Consider the following 21,924-nt stretch of genomic DNA (forward strand, 5'->3'; position numbering starts at 1 on the left):
ATTCCAAACAATATAAATATTGTGATTGGAAACACAAAGTTCCGTTTTTTGTATTCACTGTGGCTTGAAAATCTAGTAACGCCGATCAGAGCACTATGCCACGCCAAAGCTTGGCCAATCCGGATCATCAGGGTTGGTTTCATTCACCATCCAATTTTAATATCTAAACAAATGTCTTCTGCTACCGGGGGTATATGGTACAAAACATAATCCAGTTGCCATTTTCAAGTCCCTGCTCTATGGTATGTATGTATCTACATTACATGCAATGCAATGCTATCAACACCACATTCAATCTTTGTGGTTGTGTAGCCTACAGACTACAAAGTGATGTGAGTAGCCTATTGTTTTATTCAAACTCAAATATACTCAAATATGTTATCCATAATTTCTTTGGTGGATCAAATAGTTTTAAAAAATGAAACCGTATTTATACAAATGGAAGACTATACATAAAAGCAGCAATAAAACATTCATGAAATGTTGAAAAACGAAATATACAACTATAAAAACATTGAATATGAAAAAGTTAACATTTGCAACAAATAGTCAAAAATAATATTTGATCTATAGCCTACTGTACATCAATTTTACACCTTCAACACTCAGAAATGATTTCCCAAGCCTTTATATCCTATAAGCCTTATGCTGAGCTAATGAGTACATTTTCACATCCTGTACGTACAATTTATCCTCTGCATTTAACCCTTTCTAACTATCAGGAGCAGTGGGCATTGGGCAACTACTGAACAGCACCCAGGGAGCATTTGGGATTGTCTCTTGCTCAACAAGTCACGACCGTTCACTAAGCAAAGAGGAGCCAGGGATTGAACCAGGATCCCTCTGGTTCCCGAATGACTGCATAGGCAGACTACTACTCTCTTCTCGCCGCCCCAGAAGGAGTCCACACGGGCAGCTGGCATTGTGGAAAAGCTTACGGACGTCACCTTGGAATCGTACGCCATAGGCATAAAGGATGGGGTTGAGACAGCAGCGGGTGTAGGCTAAGGTGCAGGTCATGTACTCCCACACGGGGCCACAGAATGGGCCTGCCATCTTGCATGCCAGCACCACGGTGTAGGGCAGCTGAAAGACCAGGAATAACAACACCAGCAACATCATCAACTGTACGCTATTACGGCGGTGCCGGCCACTGCCAAATCCGTGTCCCTTGCAGAGGACTAGAACAATCGCGGAGTAGCATACGATCATAACTAAGAAGGACAGGCTGAAGACAATGATGAGGGCTCCATAGGTGGCAATTTTGATCCGTCGTGGCCATTCTGACCCGCCATTTTGATACATTGTGTCCCACATTTTGAATCCACAATATGCATCAATGCCTGAACCTGACACACCAGAGAACAGGATCTCAGGGAGACTGAGGATCAGGGCGATCAGCCACACCCCAAAAAAGACGAGTTTGCGAGCCTTTAGCATCTGTTTATGGAGCCGGTCTGCCTTCTGGGTTACCACCATGTAGCGGTCAATGCTAATGCAAGCTAGTAGCAGCAGCCCACTGTACGTGTTGATGGCATAGCAGGCGCGCGTAGCCTTGCAGAGGGGATCGGTGAAGATCCAGCCCAGGTGAGTGTCGATGGCTTGGAGCGGGAGCGTGAGGAGCAGCAGGAGGTCGGCCAGTGCCAGGTGGAAGCGGAACACATCGGTCATTGAGCGATCTGAGAGATTGCGGTAGAGAGCAAACGTGGCGATCACCACCAGGGAGTTTCCCATTACGCCCAGCGGGAAGACCAGGAAGAAGATGCACGACTGGACGACCTTGATGGCAACCTCATACTCGCCGGCTTCACACCACTCAGTCAGAGTGGAGTTGAAGAGCAAAGAGAAGTTGTCATAATCATCAGTTGCATTGTCATAGTAGTCAAATCCATCGTTTTTGGGGGTGGCATTCATAGCTGGTGGAAAAATTAAGGAAGAATAATCAGTAATCACCCCATTTCAACATAATAAAATTCAATTCAGTTCAATGTTGTTGACAAAACAGTTTTATAAAGAATTTCAAGCTCGGAATCTGGGGATCTGATGTGACGTCACACAATCCACCCTCTTAGATCCTTACCCACTTTAGGTGCCATAGCAGCAACAATGAAACAAAGGAGAGGTACAGTAAGTATAGGGTCAAGAACCAAACCAAAATAAATAAGAGTAAAAATAGATTTAGATTCTGCCTCTAGACTAGACACCTGCTCTGGGTTGTTGAATGAGTGAACATGTGTACAGTCTATCAATATATCTTAAACAGTCTAATGCCAATGAATATACTAATGAATATGTGTCTCTCATTTCTATATACATCATGATCTCCTGACTCCTGATGCAATGTTGTCAGGAAGTGGTTACTGTCAACTAGTATGCGACTGCTGATTCTTCATAAATCATGAGGTACGTATGACTAATATTTATGCAAGGAAGAATAACTCATAAAGCTCTATGACTCATCATAAATATGACATTATCAAACTGACCTTTTACAAATAATTTGATAAAAAATCTATAAGCTGTTGACATGGTCTTATCAAATATATCTACTAACCTTTAAATAATTTCTGATGGAAAGCCAAAAGAGTCTCCTGATGGAAGGGCAGATGAGGCCAGCTGTAGGTGCAGAGAGGGTGCTGGGTGGCTCTAGTAGGTGGTTCACTAGAGAAGAGGGCTCTGGTGTTGCCTTTTCTAGAACTGATGATGTTAATAGTAGGAGGAGTTGGCAGCAGAGAGGGTTTACTTGAACTGAAAGGTGTTAATAAACTACTTAACAAGTAATTGGTTAGTAATTACTTGATTAATTGCTTGTTCAAGTTCTATTAACTATTTATAGGCATAGTTGTAAATCATTAACCAACGATGAACAAACATTTAATAACTTGTTAGTTGTAAATCATTAACCAACGATGAACAAACATTTAATAACTCATTAACTAAGTTTGTGAATGAGCCATTAACTGTTTATAAAGGATAGTTATTCTAAAGTACTTTCCAAGTGATAATGAAAAGAACTGATATTTGCAGATTTTCAGTTTCTTCTGTTGTACATGATGCACACACAAACGGCTGTCTTTGAGCACACATGTAAAGATGGAGAATACATAGCACATTTTCATGTTGCACCAAGTTCCAAGACTTTAATAGCGGCCAAACCAAAGGGAAAAGGCTTACATGGACATGAGGCAGGCAGAGGTCAAAACCATATAAGCAGTCCAACACAGGTTGATTGATTGATGTACTTTATTTAGTAAGACATGAGAACAACAGCACATGGAAGTACAAATTCACAATACAAGGTCTACTAAACTGGAAGACTCATTAACCACTGAGCTTGTTTAAGATGAGATCCCCATGCACACAAATCATGATGACATATAAGAGACAGACAGATATACACACTACTATACAGAATGTCATACAATCAGCTTTCAGGTTACTGGTATGAAGAGTGAAAAATATGTACAAGAGAAGAAAAAGAAAGGGGGGGTAGGGGGGTGGGTTAAGACTTGGACAGGGGCCATTTTCGCAGCCTCCTGAAGGTGTATCTTTAGGGCAGTTTTGAAAGTGAGTAGGGTTTTACACTCCTTTACTCCTTTTGGTAGGGCATTCCACATTTTTGATGAATGGCATGAGAACGAGTTCATTCCCTTTGTTGAGCCAAATCTGGGTTGAACATGATCCGCTGCCTCTGGTGTTATGATCGTGGACTTCATTAACATTTTGGAAGTATTTTGACAAATACAGGGGGATCCCAATGTTGTGGTGTATCTAGACCAGGCCCATAGCAAGTTGCTGTACTCTGTCCTCAACACATCCAAAGCAGGCAGAATAATCAAAGTCCAAAAACAAGCAGAAGGTAAAAGCCAAGGAACACTAGGAATAAAACATTGAATCAATAACAAGAGCCCAGACAACACACAAGTAACATTGGTTACAAACTGCCAGTGAACGAATAGAAAGAGTCCAGTTTTACAGGCAGTGGCTTGATTGGGGAAGTTATCATTGCCTCAGGTGAGTAACTGTTGGGCTGATGAGGCAGTTGGAGACAGGTGCGTAAATGGGACTAGGAGTGGCCAGTATGGAAAGACAGAAAGAAACATGCAGAGAGACAGTCAGACAGACACAAAGATAGAAATAGGAGAGACAGATCTTGACATTAAGACTTATATGATACAAGATACGTAATTTCTTCTTTATCAAAATAGAGAATACTGAGAACACACAAGTTCAGCGTAGATTAGTGTATTGTTCTTGTGAAAGCAGAGAATAGCATGAGAAACTAGAAAAAGTGCTCCTCGGAGCACAGGTCTCCGCCAGGTCAGGTAGAATCGGCCACCTGGTGGCGCTATAACAGGCCCATGTGAAACATTTGAAATATTTGGGGCAGAGGTTCGGAATTGGCATCCAGGAAGTGTATGTGCAAAGTTTCGCTGCGATCAGGCCAACGGTGCCGGAGATTAGCTGTTCACAGACAGAAGGACGGACGGACAGGGTGCAAAAACATACTCTCTCGCCAGCCTTTGGCCTGGCGGAGACAAAAAATGTGTTGTTACCGCAAGCCTAATCTTCATAATGAGAACTGGTGATGTGTACTTGCACACCTACAATGTAGCTCGCTTGCATTGGGGAAGACTAATGGTGCCCCCAAGACAACTGCTGCTAACCACGTGGGCAATATACAAAAATAACAAACAGCTGACGAACAAAATGACAAAGCTTTTTACTGAGGAAGCATCGCTTACATCTACTGGATTTCCCCAGTAAATAAAGTCACTTGATCTGACCAGTTTTGGTTTTGGTTCCTCAACATTGTAGCAAGAACAATAACAAAGAATGTAACCTACAGGCTTCTGTACAAACCATGCATCAAAAGTTTGTCGAGGCCTGGGTATTTATCTTCGCCAAAATCTGTAAAATATAAGACTTTGACACCAGGTTCACAATTAGACAAGCCCCCATTTGTGATGACCACGTGTTAAAAGTCACAGCAAATGAGGAGAGAACACAATGGTAAAGAACAGTAAAACAGTTTAGTCAAGACTATAATATAAATAATCAGAAAATAAAGCATAACTAGAAAAGGGCTCTCTTCAGTTCCACAGCCTTGGCCGTTTTAAAGACCTGTACCTATAGGACCTAGGTGCACACCATGAATTCATCAGATGTACCTGTCTTAAAGAAACAGAGCATGCAAAAGAGACATGCCAGGCAACCTGCAGATCAAGTAGACAGGCCTGGGGCCATCTTCATGTTGGATATTCAACTGACTGACTGATCTGCCTGTCAGCTGCGACTATAATGACTACCCAAGGACTACCACGACTCTGGCAGATCTCAGACTGTCTAATATGTCTACCCTTTTAGATGGTATTGCGTGAAAAGTAGGACTTAAGTTACTACTACCACTGTTATATAGAATGCAAAGGGATAATACAAAAAAGGACTAGAAAGGTGCACTCAAGGGAGTGCCTTAACTCTTTTTGTGTGTGGTAATGTTTTGGGGTTGTGCAGTGACAGTCACATTTTATTAGAAATTCCATGTTGAAATGTGCTGCCCACCAGAGCATCACATTGAGAAAAACTATGGTAAAATAATCCTGCACAGGACATAAATGAGAATTTGTCCAAAATTGCTCAGAGTCTGGTGGTATTGTTGTGCTTGGTTTTCCACTCCCATACACTTTCTCCAGAATCTTGCTCTGGTCTAGCTGAAACTTCTCTTCAGAGTCTGACCATTTTCTGCTGAAAGACTCTGGTATATCAGCCACCATGATGTTGTTGCGTCTGAGCTACTGTAGCCCTCTAGATATGCAGCTGTAATCACTCCTGTCTAGCCGTGTGCAAAACTATTAGAGAATGGGTGGCAGTGACACATTGGTGTAGACAAGGCTTTCCCCTCCATGTGCATTTTCTTTGTGAGCAATTTAAATATATATGTAGCCTAGATACATCTTTATGTGGGTAATGTATATGATATTCTAGACTCTAGATTCTAGAGGGTGTCCTTCAAACCAACACATTAAATTGGTCTACTAAGGATTATTCTCGACAGTGATCCTGTTATTCGTAAGTGAAAAGGAGAAATGACTAATCAGGGGGCATGACTGTCATATGGTCGGCGTGATACAATTACGTGTGAATGGAAAAGAGGAGAATTGAAAGAGGATGGAAGTTCTGTTTTTAAGGCATCAGCCACCTAGAACAGCATGTCTGTATCATCATAGTTCAAGCAATTGTTTAATCCAAACATCATTGTTAAGATATTTCATTCTTGTGATCCGTTTATTGAATATCATCAACTGAAATCGATGATGAGTGTTTAATGTCATTTAATTAATGCCCAATGGCTAGTGAAGTAAAGTTGTTAAGATAAGATGCACATGGATTCTTCTATAGATTCCTCCAGATTCACACTCTAAGTAATCTCTCAAGAACAGATTCTGACCTGCGGTGGAATCTGTCGGAGCGATTCGTCATAACGTGTGCGCAATGGCAACAAGTGGGCGTGCCTTCAGATCAGGAAGGAGGCCGCGCTTTACCCAATCAAATGTAGTGGGCGGGATTCACGGGTCCGTCCACCCTCCCCCCCTCGAAACTAGCCGAAACTAATTTAACAATAGCGTCCTCGGAGCGGACAAAACCACGGAAAGATATTCACATTTTAAATTACTCTTTCATCATAGAAACAAGTGGGCTTATAACCAAAACCCTCCATGTTCTCTGGGAGAAGTGGTGTTAGTGTTCCGTGTAGAAATATTGTTAGTGGGAATGAAAATGTAGTCGCACCAACCGGAAGTGATGCGCTAGAGGCAGCCATGAAACCGGTGTTTCCCTGCGCTCTAGTCTAACATTATACTCCGGCCAGACTCCACAGAATATCAGAAAAGCAGAGGTCGCTGTTTTTCATTTTCTGTGGGGTCTGGCTACGCGAGACTACACTCTAAGTAATGTTACCTGCCATCGGATGCTTCTCATTTAAAGGTTTATGTGTGTCTGTCAATGACAATGATTTAATCCATGCTGTGATATCTGGCATAACATGAACCAAATTAGGTCACACATAATTGTGGCATTCATTATTGTTTAAAAAGTGAATGTAACATTACATAAATATTATCTTAAAGGAGAATTCCTGTCATTTTAAGTGTTATGTTTGATGTGTGTCAAATCACTTACCAACGTAGGAATGAAAATCGCGTAACTCCACAGAGCCCCCTATCGACCCCCACCGTTGTCATTATAGGAGGATATAGGATAGCCCAAATTCGCCTATTTTAACCAATGCAAAGTCTGTTTTTTTGCTTCTAGTACTCATTGTTGAGTCCCATGATAATGTAACAGGCGCTAAAACTCCCGACAAGCTAACGGCTAATAACAGAACGAGCTAATGCTGGTTGCTGGTTTCTCTCCCGACCTGGCAACCCGGGGCTGCCATGCAGAGAGATAAGCAGCCCCAGCGTTAGCTCGTTTGTTATTAGCCGTTAGCTTGTCGGGAGTTTTAGCGCCTGTTACATTATCATGGGACTCAACAATGAGTACTAGAAGCAAAAAAACAGACTTTGCATTGGTTAAAATAGGCGAATTTGGGCTATCCTATATCCTCCTATAATGACAACGGTGGGGGTCGATAGGGGGCTCTGTGGAGTTACGCGATTTTCATTCCTACGTTGGTAAGTGATTTGACACACATCAAACATAACACTTAAAATGACCGGAATTCTCCTTTAATAAAGAAAATTCTGAATTTGCAAACGGAGAGCCTACTGTACTATCATGCGAATAGTGCATTGTGGGTACTTTAAATTAATGTAGCTTATGTTATGGAATGTGTGTTAAATATATAATGTTAATGTTCAGCAGATCTGTGCCATGTACATCGAATGACTGTGACACCCAAGGACACAAACTCAATGACACAAACTTTGACAAACACAAACTTGTATTTTAAATCATGTACAAGCATATTTTGCCGTCACCTTGATGGTGCAAAGATATAATCCAGTTCCCATGTTCAAGTCCCTGCTCTATGTACATTACATTACATGTTTAAATTGGATTGCTATCAACAGCACATATCTCTGGAGCTGTGTACTGACCACAAAGTCACTTATTTGGTGTTTCAAAAAGTAGTCTTGACATGTTTTTATGAAGCAAGTTTAATTCATATGGAAAACAATGCATAAAACAGATATTTACGCGTCTTTGAGTACTTAGAAAAGCGCTATATACATTCCAGATATTATTATTATTATTATTAGATATGACTTTACCTAAATAGAATTTGAGCATTTGAGTTTAGATAAGTCAATGTTCATAGCTTGCATGTCCCATTCCTTATGCTTCGTTAATTTGATGGTGTTCTATTTTATCCACGAGGGGGCGCTTGGAAACATGTTTGGTACAGAGAGGTGGCAGGCGGTGGACTGTGGACAGTGGACACCATAGAATAAAGAGAGCACGCTGTCTACAGAGTTGGAACATCACTTTACCGTTAACCGTTGAGGGATTTATTCAAGAACTTTACAGGAAAAATTAGCAACAAAAATGTACCCTGATATGACATCATCAACCATCAGAAACTTTCCCAGCTTTTTCATCCTCCTAACCTAACCGAAACTTACTGTGTGTGTGTGTGTGTGTGTGTGTGTGTGTGTGTGTGTGTGTGTGTGTGTGTGTGTGTGTGTGTGTGTGTGTGTACTTTACATATTAATTAAGACATATACTGTATAGGCCTACAGTATGGCTTCATATCGATCACTAACAAGAATGTATAAGTTATTGCTGAGACTTGATAAAAACAGGAGTGGTGAAAGATGAACAGCAGGAGCTTCGCAAGCTGAAGGAGGTGGCAAAAGATCAGTGAATGTCATTCTGTGTTGAAGTCAGACTAACTAATGTATGCACATTACATTGGAAATGATCCCCTTTGGCACAGCACCTTGAGTTCTAGGCCAAGATACAGTACTCTTCATAGAGCAATGAAGCTCTGTTTAGATAGGATTGTATAGAGACAGATATCTGATATCAGAGAGGGGGGAGGACATTCAACACACTGCAGGAAGAACCAAACTTGACATGTTGCAGTTATGTGGTCGACACAATATCCGTGCCGTGCACCCTGAGTAAAATACCTTCATTTCAACATCTGAGCATGTTATTCAGGTGTTCAACATTTGTTATACTGTAGATGATTCCATGGAAATTCAATTGATTCTTTGGAACAAAAACGACCTGGGTTGCTCGACTGCATCATTCCCTACTCGGGAATGATCCAAGTCGGGATGAGATTTGCTGATGGGCTCCCCCCTGTTGCCAGACGGGCCGCGGAGAGAGGTTGTGGGTGAGAAAGCTGAGACTGAGGTCACGGCGGGGGATGAGGGGGACATGGACGTACAGCTCTCTGGTTGCGGCCCCAGGTGGAATCCACATAGGCAGCCGGCATTGTGAAGAAACTTTAGGATGTCGCTACGGAAGCGTACGCCGACTAGGGCGTAGAGGATGGGGTTGAGACAGCAGCGCGTGTAGGCTAAGGTGCAGGTCATGTACTCCCACACGGGGCCACAGAAGTGGCCTGCCATCTTGCGTGCCAGCACCACGGTGTAGGGCAGCTGGAAGACCAGGAATACCAACACCAGCAACATCATCAGCTTCAGGGTGCGCTGGTGCTGCCACACCTTGCCACGCCCGTGTCTGCGTCCCTTGCAGAGGACTAGACCAATCGCAGAATAGCATAACATCATGACTAAGAAACTCAGGGAGAAGATGAAGATGAGGGCTCCATAGGTGGCCATTTTTACCTGTCCACCCTTTTGCAGTCCACAATATGCATCAATGCCTGAACCTGACACACCAGAGAACAGGATCTCAGGCAGACTGAGGAACAGAGCGATCAGCCACACCCCCAAACAGACGAGTTTGCCAGCTGTTAGCATCTGGTTATTGTGCCGGAGTGCCTTCTGGGCCCGCGTTACCACCACGTAGCGGTCAATGCTAATGCAAGCTAGTAGCAGCAGCCCACTGTAAGTGTTGATGGCGTAACAGGCGCGCGTAGCCTTGCAGAGGGGATCGGTGAAGATCCAGCCCAGGTGAGTGTCGATGGCTTGGAGCGGGAGTGTGAAGAGCAGCAGGAGGTCGGCCAGCGCCAGGTGGAAGAGGAACACATCGGTCATTGAGCGAACTGAGAGACGACGGCGGTAGAGAGCAAACGTGGCGATCACCAGGAAGTTTCCCACCACACCCAGCCAGAAGACCAGGAAGAAAATGCACGACTGGAGGACCTTGATGGCCAGCTCATGCTCGCCGGCTTCACACCACTCAGTCAGAGTGGAGTTGAAGAGCAAAGTGGAGTTGTCATAATCATAAGTTGCATTGTCATAGTAGTCATATTCGTAGGGGTCAGTCATAGCTGGTGGGAAAATAAAGGAAGAATAATCAGTTAATACCAAGGGAGCTGAAGTTGTGTAACTGTAATCGACCCAAACGTAACGGCAATACAATTCAATTCAGGTCAATTTAATTGACAAACCAGTTTTATAGAAAATCTATCAATCAGTATTGGTTGACAATTTCTATGAGTTCAGAATCCAGGAATCCAATGTCACACAATCTCATTGTCTAACCAATCAGGAGAGAGAACTCCACACAGATCATTTATCAGCTTCAATGTTATCGTGTTCCAGTTCCGATCACTTCTGTTGATTTATGTGTGAAAATTGAATGGGAGAGGATCTTTCAATAAAGTATTCAATAACAAGACATGTCTAATGGTTGTGTTGCTTCATGTTGATCTCAGACTTCACATGCAGTCTTTGACATCAATCATCTATGAAGTATCTATGATGACGTATGACTGCTTGTTTGGCAAAGTTTCAGCCCGATCCGAGTCCGGACAGCCTTTGACTTCCATTACAGTATATAATTACATTTCTTGAAATTAATATTTCAGGAAACCTATGTAGGAGAAAGACCCATTTCTAGATGGCTTGCCTTGTACAGACCCATGCATAAACATTGTCTTACTTTTGAAAAATCTGTCCCCCTCAGTTCTGAAATTATGACTACGCCCGTGGGTGCAACGTAACCACCCCCAAAAAAAACACTGAAGAACCACTTTCTTTCTGTGGATTGAGCTTAGATTCTGGGACAGATAAATATACTGTGAATGTAAAATGAACATTATTTATTATTATAGGAAGGTATTTCCAATGAATATATGAATGAATGCACTTTTATTCAATATTGATGACTCAAAGAATAGAGAGGTGAGAAAAGATAATCATAAGTACAGTATTATGAATGGCAGTATGGCACGCAAGAGACAGTACAGTAACACACTGCATATCATGTAGGAGGCAAAGTGAGGCATTGTCACGAACCCTACCATTTATGTCGGGTCAATTTGAGTAATCTGCAGTGATATTCTAGTCATAGTGTGCCAGCTTGCGTGCCAGGCATCAGCCCGTTGGCATGGGGGTAAACCATAGGTTGTCTTAAGGTATAGAAATGAGTCAGAGTCGCGTGCTAACAGCCTTTAAAGCTGGTTTACAACACCACCACTTTATCTCATTTCATCTGGGATCCTCACCTGTAACAATGCTGAAGTTACTGTCTGTAACAAAACATATTTTAACCTCATACAAGTTTTGGGGTTTACACACAGCGTCCTATACATCTACCAGAGGAGACTGAAACTGATAGATATTCTTGAGAGGTAAGAAGAGAAACTGAGAACAGGAAGGCATTTTGTGGTATTGTTTGGCATTTCTTTCAGATTTGTGATATACTGTAAATGGAGCATAGTTGAGTTTAATTTTTTCCCCCCAACAGACAGTATATGTCGTATAAGATTTTTCTTATACTCCAAATATTTCCAGTGGCTGAATTTGCGTGACCATGCAGCAATGGCTATATCACAAATATTCTTTTATTGTTGTGGTTTTAGTCAAAGCAGAAGTGAAGCTCAGATGCCAGGCTGTAAACATTTGAGCTCAGTCTGGAATTTTTGCTTGAAAACTTTTTGGTTCAAGGGTCTTGAGATTGACAAGAGCCTTGTCTTTTTTACTCTCACTAACAATTGTTGAAACCTACTGTATAATGAAAAAAAAGGTAGCAATAATTATTTGAAACCGTCGCATCAATTATAGTCATAAGATTTATAAAGGAACTGCAATCACATGAAGGTTGAGCGTGACCACTGCCGGAAAACATTGCATCAGGAGACCATGACGTGCATAATAATTTAAAAGTGATGAAGTGATACATTAAATTTCCTTATTAATTGATGTGTTAATTCATCTATTAAATTAGTGTGTTAAATGTATTTGAAATAGTTGTGCTTTTATACAGTCTTGACACATTTTTTTTGCTAATAATGCAACTAATTTGGAGATTATAATAACTGCATCTGTGTTTTTACAGATACAATAACGATGTATTGCATTTTGAAAATATGATTGTGATTCTTATAACTGAACTGCATGGTCCTTGCATATAGAATATGTGTAGACGTTTTCTCATCTAAATATACATAAATATATCAATGTTTTGAAGAAATTCTATGAAATTGAAGATTTTGGTGTATACTTTAGACATAATATTCAGTATATATCAGTGAAACAAGCGATAAATTGTAAACACACAACAAGGAAATGCTTGCATATGCCTCTATAGGGTAAACAGAAGTCATTTTATCAGACAAATCTAATCACTGATTTAATTAATTATAATTATATATTAAAAAAATATAATAGTGACATTGTTTATTTTTTATTCATTTCCCCTCCAAGTCACTTTACCTGCGCTGCTTGGAGTGAAGTTCATGTCCCAAGGCCGTTGGCTGTGAGTCTGATAGTGCCTGGTAGTGCTAGCAGAATTTGTTTTACATCTTAACCTCAGCCAGTAGCCTATCACAATGCTTCTGTGTTTTTCTGACCTTATCGTGCCCTGTGTTTGTTGTTTGTGTCACTGGGAGAAAACCCACACCATCAGCATGAAAATGTGTTTTTTTTACATTACCATGGTAGAGTCACTGCGACTGATTAATTCAAATTTTCCGAATATTTTGCTCATAATGGTCCAACAATCTGCTGTTCGATTGATGCACATGTCTCACGAGTTGTGGATAATTTATTTAAAATTTTAAACGCAAGCAATCTGATTATGTAACATGTGACTAAGCACTCAACACACTCATAGTTATACAGTATGAGAACTAATGGAGGAGGAACACATTTTTGGGGGGGAAGATCAGCCAAGACTGTTTGAGTTTGATCCAATTGCCCACATTTTGTAAAGTCGCATCAATGTTTGGAATTATTTCTTTTAAAAATCCAATAAAAGCCACCCAGATAGGAGATTGACTTTAAATTCAAGTTTAAATTCATTTTACTGTAATACATGGTGGCTAAATCAAAAACAATGCAAAGTGCATGCACAGTGCATTTGGCAGTAAGGTCAGTCCAAAGGTCACATAGAGTTAGGAAGTTATTCTGTTGGGTGTCGGCTGGCAGCTGGGATTGTAACCGACACGCAACCTTCCTCTGAGGTTGAGGTTAAATGGTCGTTCGCAGTGTATGGGTGGAACCCATTCGTTTATGGTACTGCCAACAGCTACAACATGATCGGACCGCCTGTGTGTGTGTGTGTGTGTGTGTGTGTGTGTGTGTGTGTGTGTGTGTGTGTGTGTGTGTGTGTGTGTGTGTGTGTGTGTGTGTGTGTGTGTGTGTGTGTGTGCGCGCGTGCGTGCGTGCGTGTGCGTGTGTGTTGAGGAGATGGGGTTTATTGGATTTGAACAGAAATGGCTCAGAATATTGATAGAACTTTACAAAATGTGAACAATTACATTTTTAGTCTGTAACATCTGACGATTAAGTGCTAATTTCTTTGCCAATGTGTGACTCCCTGTGTAGCATGCAGTGCGGGCACCTGCTTGATTGCCTTCATAGGAGAATTGCCCTTTTTATAGTGTAATGGTTCATAAAATTCACAGTCTGGTTCAATTCGATACAGAGGTGGTTCTGTAAATGTTAGATACAGCAAAAAAACAACAACAGAGAAATGTCCTTGATTTTGCTTTATCGAACTTGGGAGAGCCTCAGCTGATAACATGTTATCTATTTAGAAGGAGGACCGGCTAAGATTGCCACTAAATGAGAAATGCTGGTCCACATTAACGCCTGTCCACCTTCAAGCATACTGGGTAACTTTTATGTATTTTACAGTTTATACAGTTTCTGATAACTTGTAGTTGCGTTCCAAAATATAGTCAGGCTCTATGATCCTGCAGCATTCCTTTTTGAGCGGTATGTTCTGTATAGACAATCGCTGTAATCACTGGGATGTCGCCAGTGTCGTAGCTAAAAAGACTTCTTAAAATGTATAATACACAGTGTGACTTTAAGGCCTTATTTCATGAGCTTGTTAGCTCTGTTACACCAATTTGGGAATATTTTGCTTTTAACCAGCTACAAACAGAGCCCACGGATATCACTCAGCCGATTTGCAAGCTTTGCAAGAGAGTTGTACCGGTAATTGGTAAAGGAGTCTGAAAAATAAACCAAACTGTACACAGCGCACTGCTGCCATGACTGGTGTGTTCACTGGCTAACTTACTCTCCCTCATGTCACACATTCACTCTCTCTCTCTTGACCACACACAGATGTTCCAACTTGCATGATGTTGTTTGGGCTGCCTTGTTGAATGCAGAGCGCTATAGTTCTAAGTTGATAAAAAACAACAACAACAACAACAACAACAGTGTATCGTTCGGTATGTAGTTCATACCAAACTGAATACCTCATTATCGAAGGGTTCAACATCATATAGGCTACTGTTACACCCCTACTAGTATAAGGAAATTGATTTTGCATTTGCATGACACAGCGTGTAAGGTGTGAAGTGTGGTTTAGAATTTAGGAAATCATGCATGTCACGTGCCAAAAGTGTGAAGTTCTAGGCTTTAGTGTTGTGGCTAGCACCATTAGTGGACAGCAGTGCATCACATTTTGCCTGCATGGGGATCCTGGGTGCCCTGTCATCAATAAAGCAAGCAATGTTTGTGTCCAACATATCTTTTTGTATGGCTTTTTCACCTGAGCAATCCTGAGCACTTTTATAATAGGCTTTCAAAGATAGCTCAACAACTTTAATAGGAGCCTATATTGTCTCATCAATGTCTGTTGACCATTGAGAGATTTGAGTCTGGAATTATTCCATTGTTTCTTCTTATAAGCACCCAAGTGGCCGCATGAGCCACTGCCACTGTATGTTTCCGGTTAGAATCTGATTGCTTGTATTTAACATTTAACATAAATAAATGATTTAGAGCCCTTGAGAAGCTGGCAACAATTCAACAGGAGAATGTTAGAGAGAGAATTATGAGCAAAAAATGGGGAATTCTGAATTCACTCACCACCTAATGCCCCAATTTAAATTTGCAATGGCAGTGTGTGTGTGTGTGTGTGTGTGTGTGTGTGTGTGTGTGTGTGTGTGTGTGTGTGTGTGTGTGTGTGCGCGCGTGTGTGTGTACACACACACACACACACACACACACACACACAAGTGAGTGCGCACGTGTGCGTGCGCGCGCGTACCCACGCGTGCGTGCGTGTGTGTGGTTTAGCACAGTATTTTCACAATCTGGTTTCACACTGGGATTTTTTTTAAACCATTTATTTACCACGGATAGGTTCGCTAAGCACCCATGCTCTTTGGCAGTTGGGGGTGATGCAGGGTGCAGGGTGATGAATGTGAAGTGAACCCAAAACAACAGAAACATCCCTCAACCTGAGATTGCTAATTTGATTGTGACCTTGTGATCTTGAAATCCATTTCTGGTTCCAGGCCAATGGTTGAGAAACGCTTGTCTAGCCAAGTAACCATGATGCAAAAGAGAAAATGTATTTATTTAACCTTTTCTTTCTCTTTTCTTTCCCATTTTCTGTTATTTTATTGTTTTGTTTGCAAAAATCGGCCTCCTGGTGGTGCTATAAAAGGCAGATGTGAAAATGCAGGGCAGAGGTTTTTCCCTGGCCTCTAGGGAGTATGCATGCAAAGTTTCACACCGATCGGTCCAGTGGGACACAGAGAGATCAGCTGACTGACACAGTCACACACACACATAAAAACGCAAATCGGCCTGTTATAGCGCCACCATGAGGCTGATTTGAGTTGATGTAGGTGGCATTCCAGCCTTGGCCTAGTGGGAATGTGCGTGCACGGGCCACTCCTGCAAATTTTGGAAGCCAATCTTAGCCAATCAATATGGAATCTGAAAAATCTGATCAGTCTTGATCACATCACTATAGAGATAATTATTGTGTACAGATTTACGTGATGTTTGGACGGAATCTGTAGGAGTAATATATATTTTTTAAAGTTCTGGCCTGGGCCGCAGCGTGGCGGTCGAGGCACCCTAGGCTGCAATGCCAGCAAGACAGCGTGCCGCGGATTCGAATCCCGTTCCCGACGAACTTTGCTCCGTGTCACTCCCCGTCTCTCTCCCCATTTCCTGTCGGTCTACTGTCCTATAGAGCCCCCCCCCCAAGAAAAAAGAAGGAGAGATTGTTCATTTAAAATTGGTGTCCGTCTCCTGGTGGCGCTATAACAGGCTGATGGGAAAAGTTCTGCTCTGGTTCTGCTCTGGCCTCCAGGGAGTGCGTGTCATGTGTACAATTTCCCGTCGATCAGTCCAACGGTGCCGTAGATTAGCTGTACACAGACAGGATGGACGGACACACGGACGGACAGGGGGCAAAACACCTTGGCCACACCCTCGGCCTGGCGGAGACAATTGGTAACTTCTTTATCATGCAGCGGAACCTAATTGTGTAACATGCACTCGCTAGTTTACCCTTTTTTGCAGTGCTGCAAGAAGAAGACATTATGCATATTTTGCAAACTGCAGGCACAACCAGATCCACTGAGACTTTGACCTAGTCTAGTGGCTCCATAACCCCATTGCACCAAACCACTCTGATGCCAATCCTTCTGCTTGCCAAGAGTGACATTTCTGGCCACGACTCTTGAGCAAATCTAAACTTTAAACTCTGTCACGAGACCGTAAGAGCGATGAGCAACACTTCTTCTGTGCAGTTCACACCTTGGCTGAAGTGTGAACTTCACATTGTGATACAGACCTGCTTGTGCCTTGTGGTTTATACCCCTCCCACCCCCCACCCCCACCCCTTCTTGTTTGCAATTGTGGTTACTGCCTGGGGCTCCTGGTTGATGGGAACCTGGTGACCTACCTTTAAACTTAGTATGCTGGTACATGATATGTTAATTAAAAAGATAATAATAATAATAATAATTATTATTATTATTATTTTTATTGTAGGCTAATACTCTTTGTAATTTGTTAACTGCATGCCTGTACTATTGTGCCTGTACTATTGTGTGCAGATAACTGAAACATTCAACCAAATAAATGCATTGTTTATGTTTATTTAAAACAGCACTATGTAACCTTTTTTTAAACTAATAAAATGCAATTTTGTCCAATCTGTATGGTAGAGTATGTTAATACAATATAACTTATACAACTGGGGTGGTTGCATTTTGTCTCTCTCTCTCTTCTATTGAGACATTTAGATCCTGTGTCTTGGTGAGACATGACCTTGACATGACACGATCCTGTTTCTGGTTGGACACAAATTATGACCTGAAGGTCAATTTATCCCCTGAGCAAGCAGCCAGGAGATCCTGGTTCAAATCCGGGGTAGAAGAGGAAAGTTACATAGTGCAGCTTTAAGCAGCAACATACTTTGTCAATATACTGTAAATGATTTGGTGTGAATGATGCATATCACCTTAAGTAAACAAGAAATGACTAAAGTCATAATTTAGCCGCGAGCGGCAGGCTTTTTTTGCCCCAATCTGCCGTTGAGAAATTGAAATTTTAAAAAAAAATGAAAAAAAAAAACTTTTTGAAAAAACATTAAAAAAAAAGAAAAACTTTAAAAAAAAAACATATGTCCTTTTGAATATGATTTGACATTCATATTATTAGCAGCTGTATTGTGTGTGTGTGTCCCCCCAACTACTCAAGTTAAAGTATCAATACTGCAATGTAGAAGAACTCTGGCAAAAAATGGCATACCTCAATATGACATTTTGCGGCTATATTATGACTTTGTCATGTCTTGTTTTTGTATAGTGCTGTAACATGTTATGGCCTAATCACTGTCATTCAAGCATAAATGTCTTAACATTAAAATAAAAATAAGTTACCGGTATAGGACTAGGCTACCTATTGTGGTACAAAACAAGTCCTTCTGCAGTGAATTACAACATTAGGATTGTGCAGAATTCAAGAAGCTTTATTTGTTACTGACTCATAAAGATACAAGCAGCGAAATGTTGTTGGAACTTGTACCACAGATGGTTCTACATATAATTGATATAATGAAGAAAAGAAAATATTAAGCAAGAAAATAAAATGGACAATAATAACTAAATAAAAATAGCCTACAGATATATACAGTTTTAGGAATACTCTGGGACTTGTCTTAGACAGGCATGTCATCAGTGGTGTAAAGTAACTACATGTACTCAAGTACTGTATTTAAGTACAATTTTGAGGTATTTTTCACTTTACTGTGGTATTTCCAGTTTTCAGTACTTGTACTTCTACTCCACTACATCTCAGAGGCAAATATTGTACTTTTGCTCCACTACAATTATTTGAAAACTTGAGTTACTAGTTACTTTGCAGATATAAATTATTACATTATAAAACATACATTAACCACTTTAGCCCTATTTTATACCAAGGCTATTTGAAAATAGCTGATCTACAAGCTCACAAAGTGTCGCATCGCGACACGTTGTGAGCTTGTAGATCTGCTATTTTCAAACATTTGTGTACTTTTACTTTTGGTACTTTAAATACATTTGGATACCAACACTTTTGTACTTTTACTCATGTAAATTTTTAATTGCGGACTTTTACTTGTAACAGAGTACTTCTACATTGCAGTATTAATACTTTTACTCAAGTAAAACATTTGAGTACTTCCACTGCTCCTCAGAGTTAAATCAACACTGAAGCCCTGCGGCTGTTGTAAGTCACAGATGATTAGAAAATTCTCCGCTGGCCGACTTTTTATGACTTAATGACTTTATGACTCTCAGCCTCTCACTCTGTCCTCTCACTATTACGGTTAGCATAGCATGTTGCTAACACATCAACAAAGCAACCACAAACTTTTCGCTGGAGCTGGTGTGTGTGTGTGTGAGAGAGAGAGAGAGAGAGAGAGAGAGAGAGAAAGAGAGCGTGCGCGTGCGCGTGTGTGTGTGTGTGTGTGTGTGTGTGTGTGTGTGTGTGAGAGAGAGAGAGAGAGGGACTTGGGAGAGGGACAGATGGAGACGGAGGGGGGGGGGGTGCTGCGAGGGGAGGCGGGTGCTGTGAATGACGGCCGTCCATTGGCCGTCCATGGGCCGTCCGTGGGCTTTAAAGTAGTGTCTCCCCATTGGCTGTAAAGTAGTGAAGGACAGCCAGGACAGCCAATAGACAAATAGGTGTCCCGAAAACATGTCGAAAACATGTCGTGTCGCGAGTGACGATGTCTGAGGCTGTCTGTAGAGCCGCAGCGCTTTCAGCTCGCGGCTAATAACAATATAATAAATCATTACCGTCTTCATGAATGAACAGAACAATAGAAACTGTAGAGGGTATGTATTTTGATATCAAAGTGAGTATCAAAGTTGACTATTTGACAATTATGTCTTTGCTTGCTTATAGAGCTCAGCCTCAGTCCCATCCCAAAGACACTATTAATGCCATACCCTGACAAAAAAAACAAATACTACTTCCTCTAAACACAGCATCATGTTATGATGCAATAGCAGCTTGCCACACAGTCCTAACTGCCTCTCCAGAAGGACCATTTCGTTCCCAGAAACACTCCTAAACAATGTCTTTCAACATTTAGAAGTCCGTCTGAATGCCAGGGTAGCTCTTCCTGTCTACTCAAACCTCGATGTAGACAGTAGCCATCACAAAAGATCTGACATCCTGGCACGGTACAGGCCGCAGAGAGCAGGAAGCTTACTCACTTTTTAACTCTGGGGTCGAGTGTGCACGTGTGTATTTGTGTGTGCGTGTGTGTACGTGTGTGTTGAGTGAGCAAATGTGGACTTTTTGAATATGCGATTATTGCAATGTAAGGAATTAATTACTTTTGCCAAAAATGTGTGTGTGTGTGACTGTGTCAGTCAGCTGATCACTCTGTGTCTCGATTCTAAAAAATACAGCAATTGATGAAGATATCCTCATCTTCACGGTGAAAGCACGTCTCCAAGTGCTGCCAACCAAACTGAATCTGTCCATCTGGTATCCCAATAAGCATGACTCGTATCTAATTTACACACAATGGACAGCATCAGGTCATAGAGTCTATGTCCAATATATTAAACGGTTGCAATGTTTACAAAGGACTATTATAGCCAGGCATGACAGATTTGTTGACATTATTACCAAAGATGTGTCACCCACGTTTGATTCCTCTCTTGTGTTTTACAAAAAAATCCTGTTTGAAACCAGAAATCTTTCAATGCAATGACCCCCATGTATTTCCAAATATAACAGCAAATATACACCGGATGTCATTGTGATTGATGAGAACTGCAGAGAGGTTTTCCTATTAGAAGTTGGCTGTGCTTTTGATTCAAGTTTAGAGGAAGCTTTCCTTTTTCCATATTTGGCATCTTGGACCATGTCCAAAGGCTGGTGGCCCTCAGGGGCTTGAGGGTAAGGCAAAGCAGCTTGCAAAATACTGTTCAATCTCCTCCATTATAGGCATCTATTTAGAGGAGATGGTGCTTCCTGTACCCATACAATTTTCCGGTGTTGGTAACATGGCAGAGTGACAGAAGTGTATGACCTATGATGACTGTAAACACGTTCATGTATGTTGTTTACAATGGTTTGAACATATAAGTAGAGGAACAGGTTCATAGGCGGGGTGTGTAGAATGGAATAGAATAGAATAAATAAACAGATAACATACAATAACATTTATTGTATGTTTTACCCCCTGTCCGTCCATCCGTCCGTCCGTCCGTCCGTCCGTCCGTCCGTCCGTCCGTCCGTCCGTCTGTATGTGTGTGTGTCCGTGTGTGTGTGTGTCCGTCTGTGAACAGCTAATCTCCCGCACCGTTGGCTTGATCGCAGCGAAACTGTGCACACACACTCCCTGGATGCCAATTCAGAACCTCTGCCGCACATTTTTCACATGGGCCTGTTATTGCGCCACCAGGAGGCCGATTTGTGCAAAACATATTTTTTGACAGTACTCCTACAGATTTTATCCAAACATCACGCAAATCGGTACACAGTATCTCTATAGTCATGTGATCAACACGGATCTGTCTGATTTTCCATAATCCATCCTGATTGAATAATAGAGTATTCAATCAATCAATCAATCAAACAATCAAACAAGCAAACAATCAAACAATCAAACAATCAAACAATCAATATTTACAAAATAAACAGAAAATTGAGATTCCCTGAAGAAATGTGCAAGCTAATATCACAACGCCTTGTTTAGCTCATCGATCTGTTCTTTTTGGCAAGTGGCACCACAGCACTGTTGGGTGGAAACGCCATATGTCCAAAAACCAAAACTGTTACTTTTCAGTATTCAAATTTGTTTCGAGCTTGTGGGTCTGTTACTGTTGATGCTTTTGTGTGACGCTGTAGTATGACCACACGTATAGGGCATTAATTTACGAAAAACTAAACACATTAAATATGAAGATAAGAGCCGACAGCCCTACGACTACAGAGTATACATTTGGCTTAAAAGAGCTGCGTGCGCTCACTGTGGGCTAGCATGTGTGTTGTTTATGTGTGTCTGCTATCTCTGGTGGCTGGTGTGCGTTCCGCTTCCTGGTTCCAGCGGCGGCCTTGTCTCAAC

The 21,924-nt window shown here is 41.5% G+C and overlaps 2 protein-coding genes across 2 annotated transcripts; both read right to left on the reverse strand.

Moving 5' to 3' along the window:
* Positions 1 to 405: 405 nt before the first annotated feature.
* LOC311059691 (C-X-C chemokine receptor type 4-like) lies at positions 406 to 12,838 on the reverse strand. Its single transcript, XM_084077716.1, has 2 exons — positions 12,798 to 12,838; positions 406 to 1,916 (listed from the first exon to the last, which is right to left on the reverse strand). The coding sequence occupies exons 1-2, from the start codon at positions 12,820 to 12,822 to the stop codon at positions 793 to 795; spliced, it is 1,149 nt and encodes a 382-aa protein (XP_083933842.1). The 5' UTR covers positions 12,823 to 12,838; the 3' UTR covers positions 406 to 792.
* Positions 8,752 to 10,406, reverse strand: ccr10 (chemokine (C-C motif) receptor 10; the record flags this gene model as incomplete). Its single annotated transcript, XM_084077566.1, has 1 exon — positions 8,752 to 10,406. One exon carries the CDS (start codon positions 10,404 to 10,406, stop codon positions 9,207 to 9,209), a length of 1,200 nt encoding a protein of 399 aa, XP_083933692.1. The 3' UTR covers positions 8,752 to 9,206.
* Positions 12,839 to 21,924: the final 9,086 nt, after the last annotated feature.

The sequence above is a fragment of the Gymnoscopelus microlampas genome (assembly GCF_963454915.1).
Source record: "Gymnoscopelus microlampas genome assembly, chromosome: 14".
In the NCBI taxonomy this organism is placed as follows: domain Eukaryota; kingdom Metazoa; phylum Chordata; class Actinopteri; order Myctophiformes; family Myctophidae; genus Gymnoscopelus; species Gymnoscopelus microlampas.

What these genes read in the sequence shown, in the direction of transcription:
- LOC311059691 (XM_084077716.1), bottom strand. Translation starts at nt 12,822, where the DNA reads ATGAACTTCACTCCAAGCAGCGCAG. An exon ending in CTTCACTCCAAGCAGCGCAG is followed by an intron (nt 1,917 to 12,797) that starts GTAAAGTGACTT and finishes TTTTTCCACCAG; the next exon opens with CTATGAATGCCACCCCCAAA.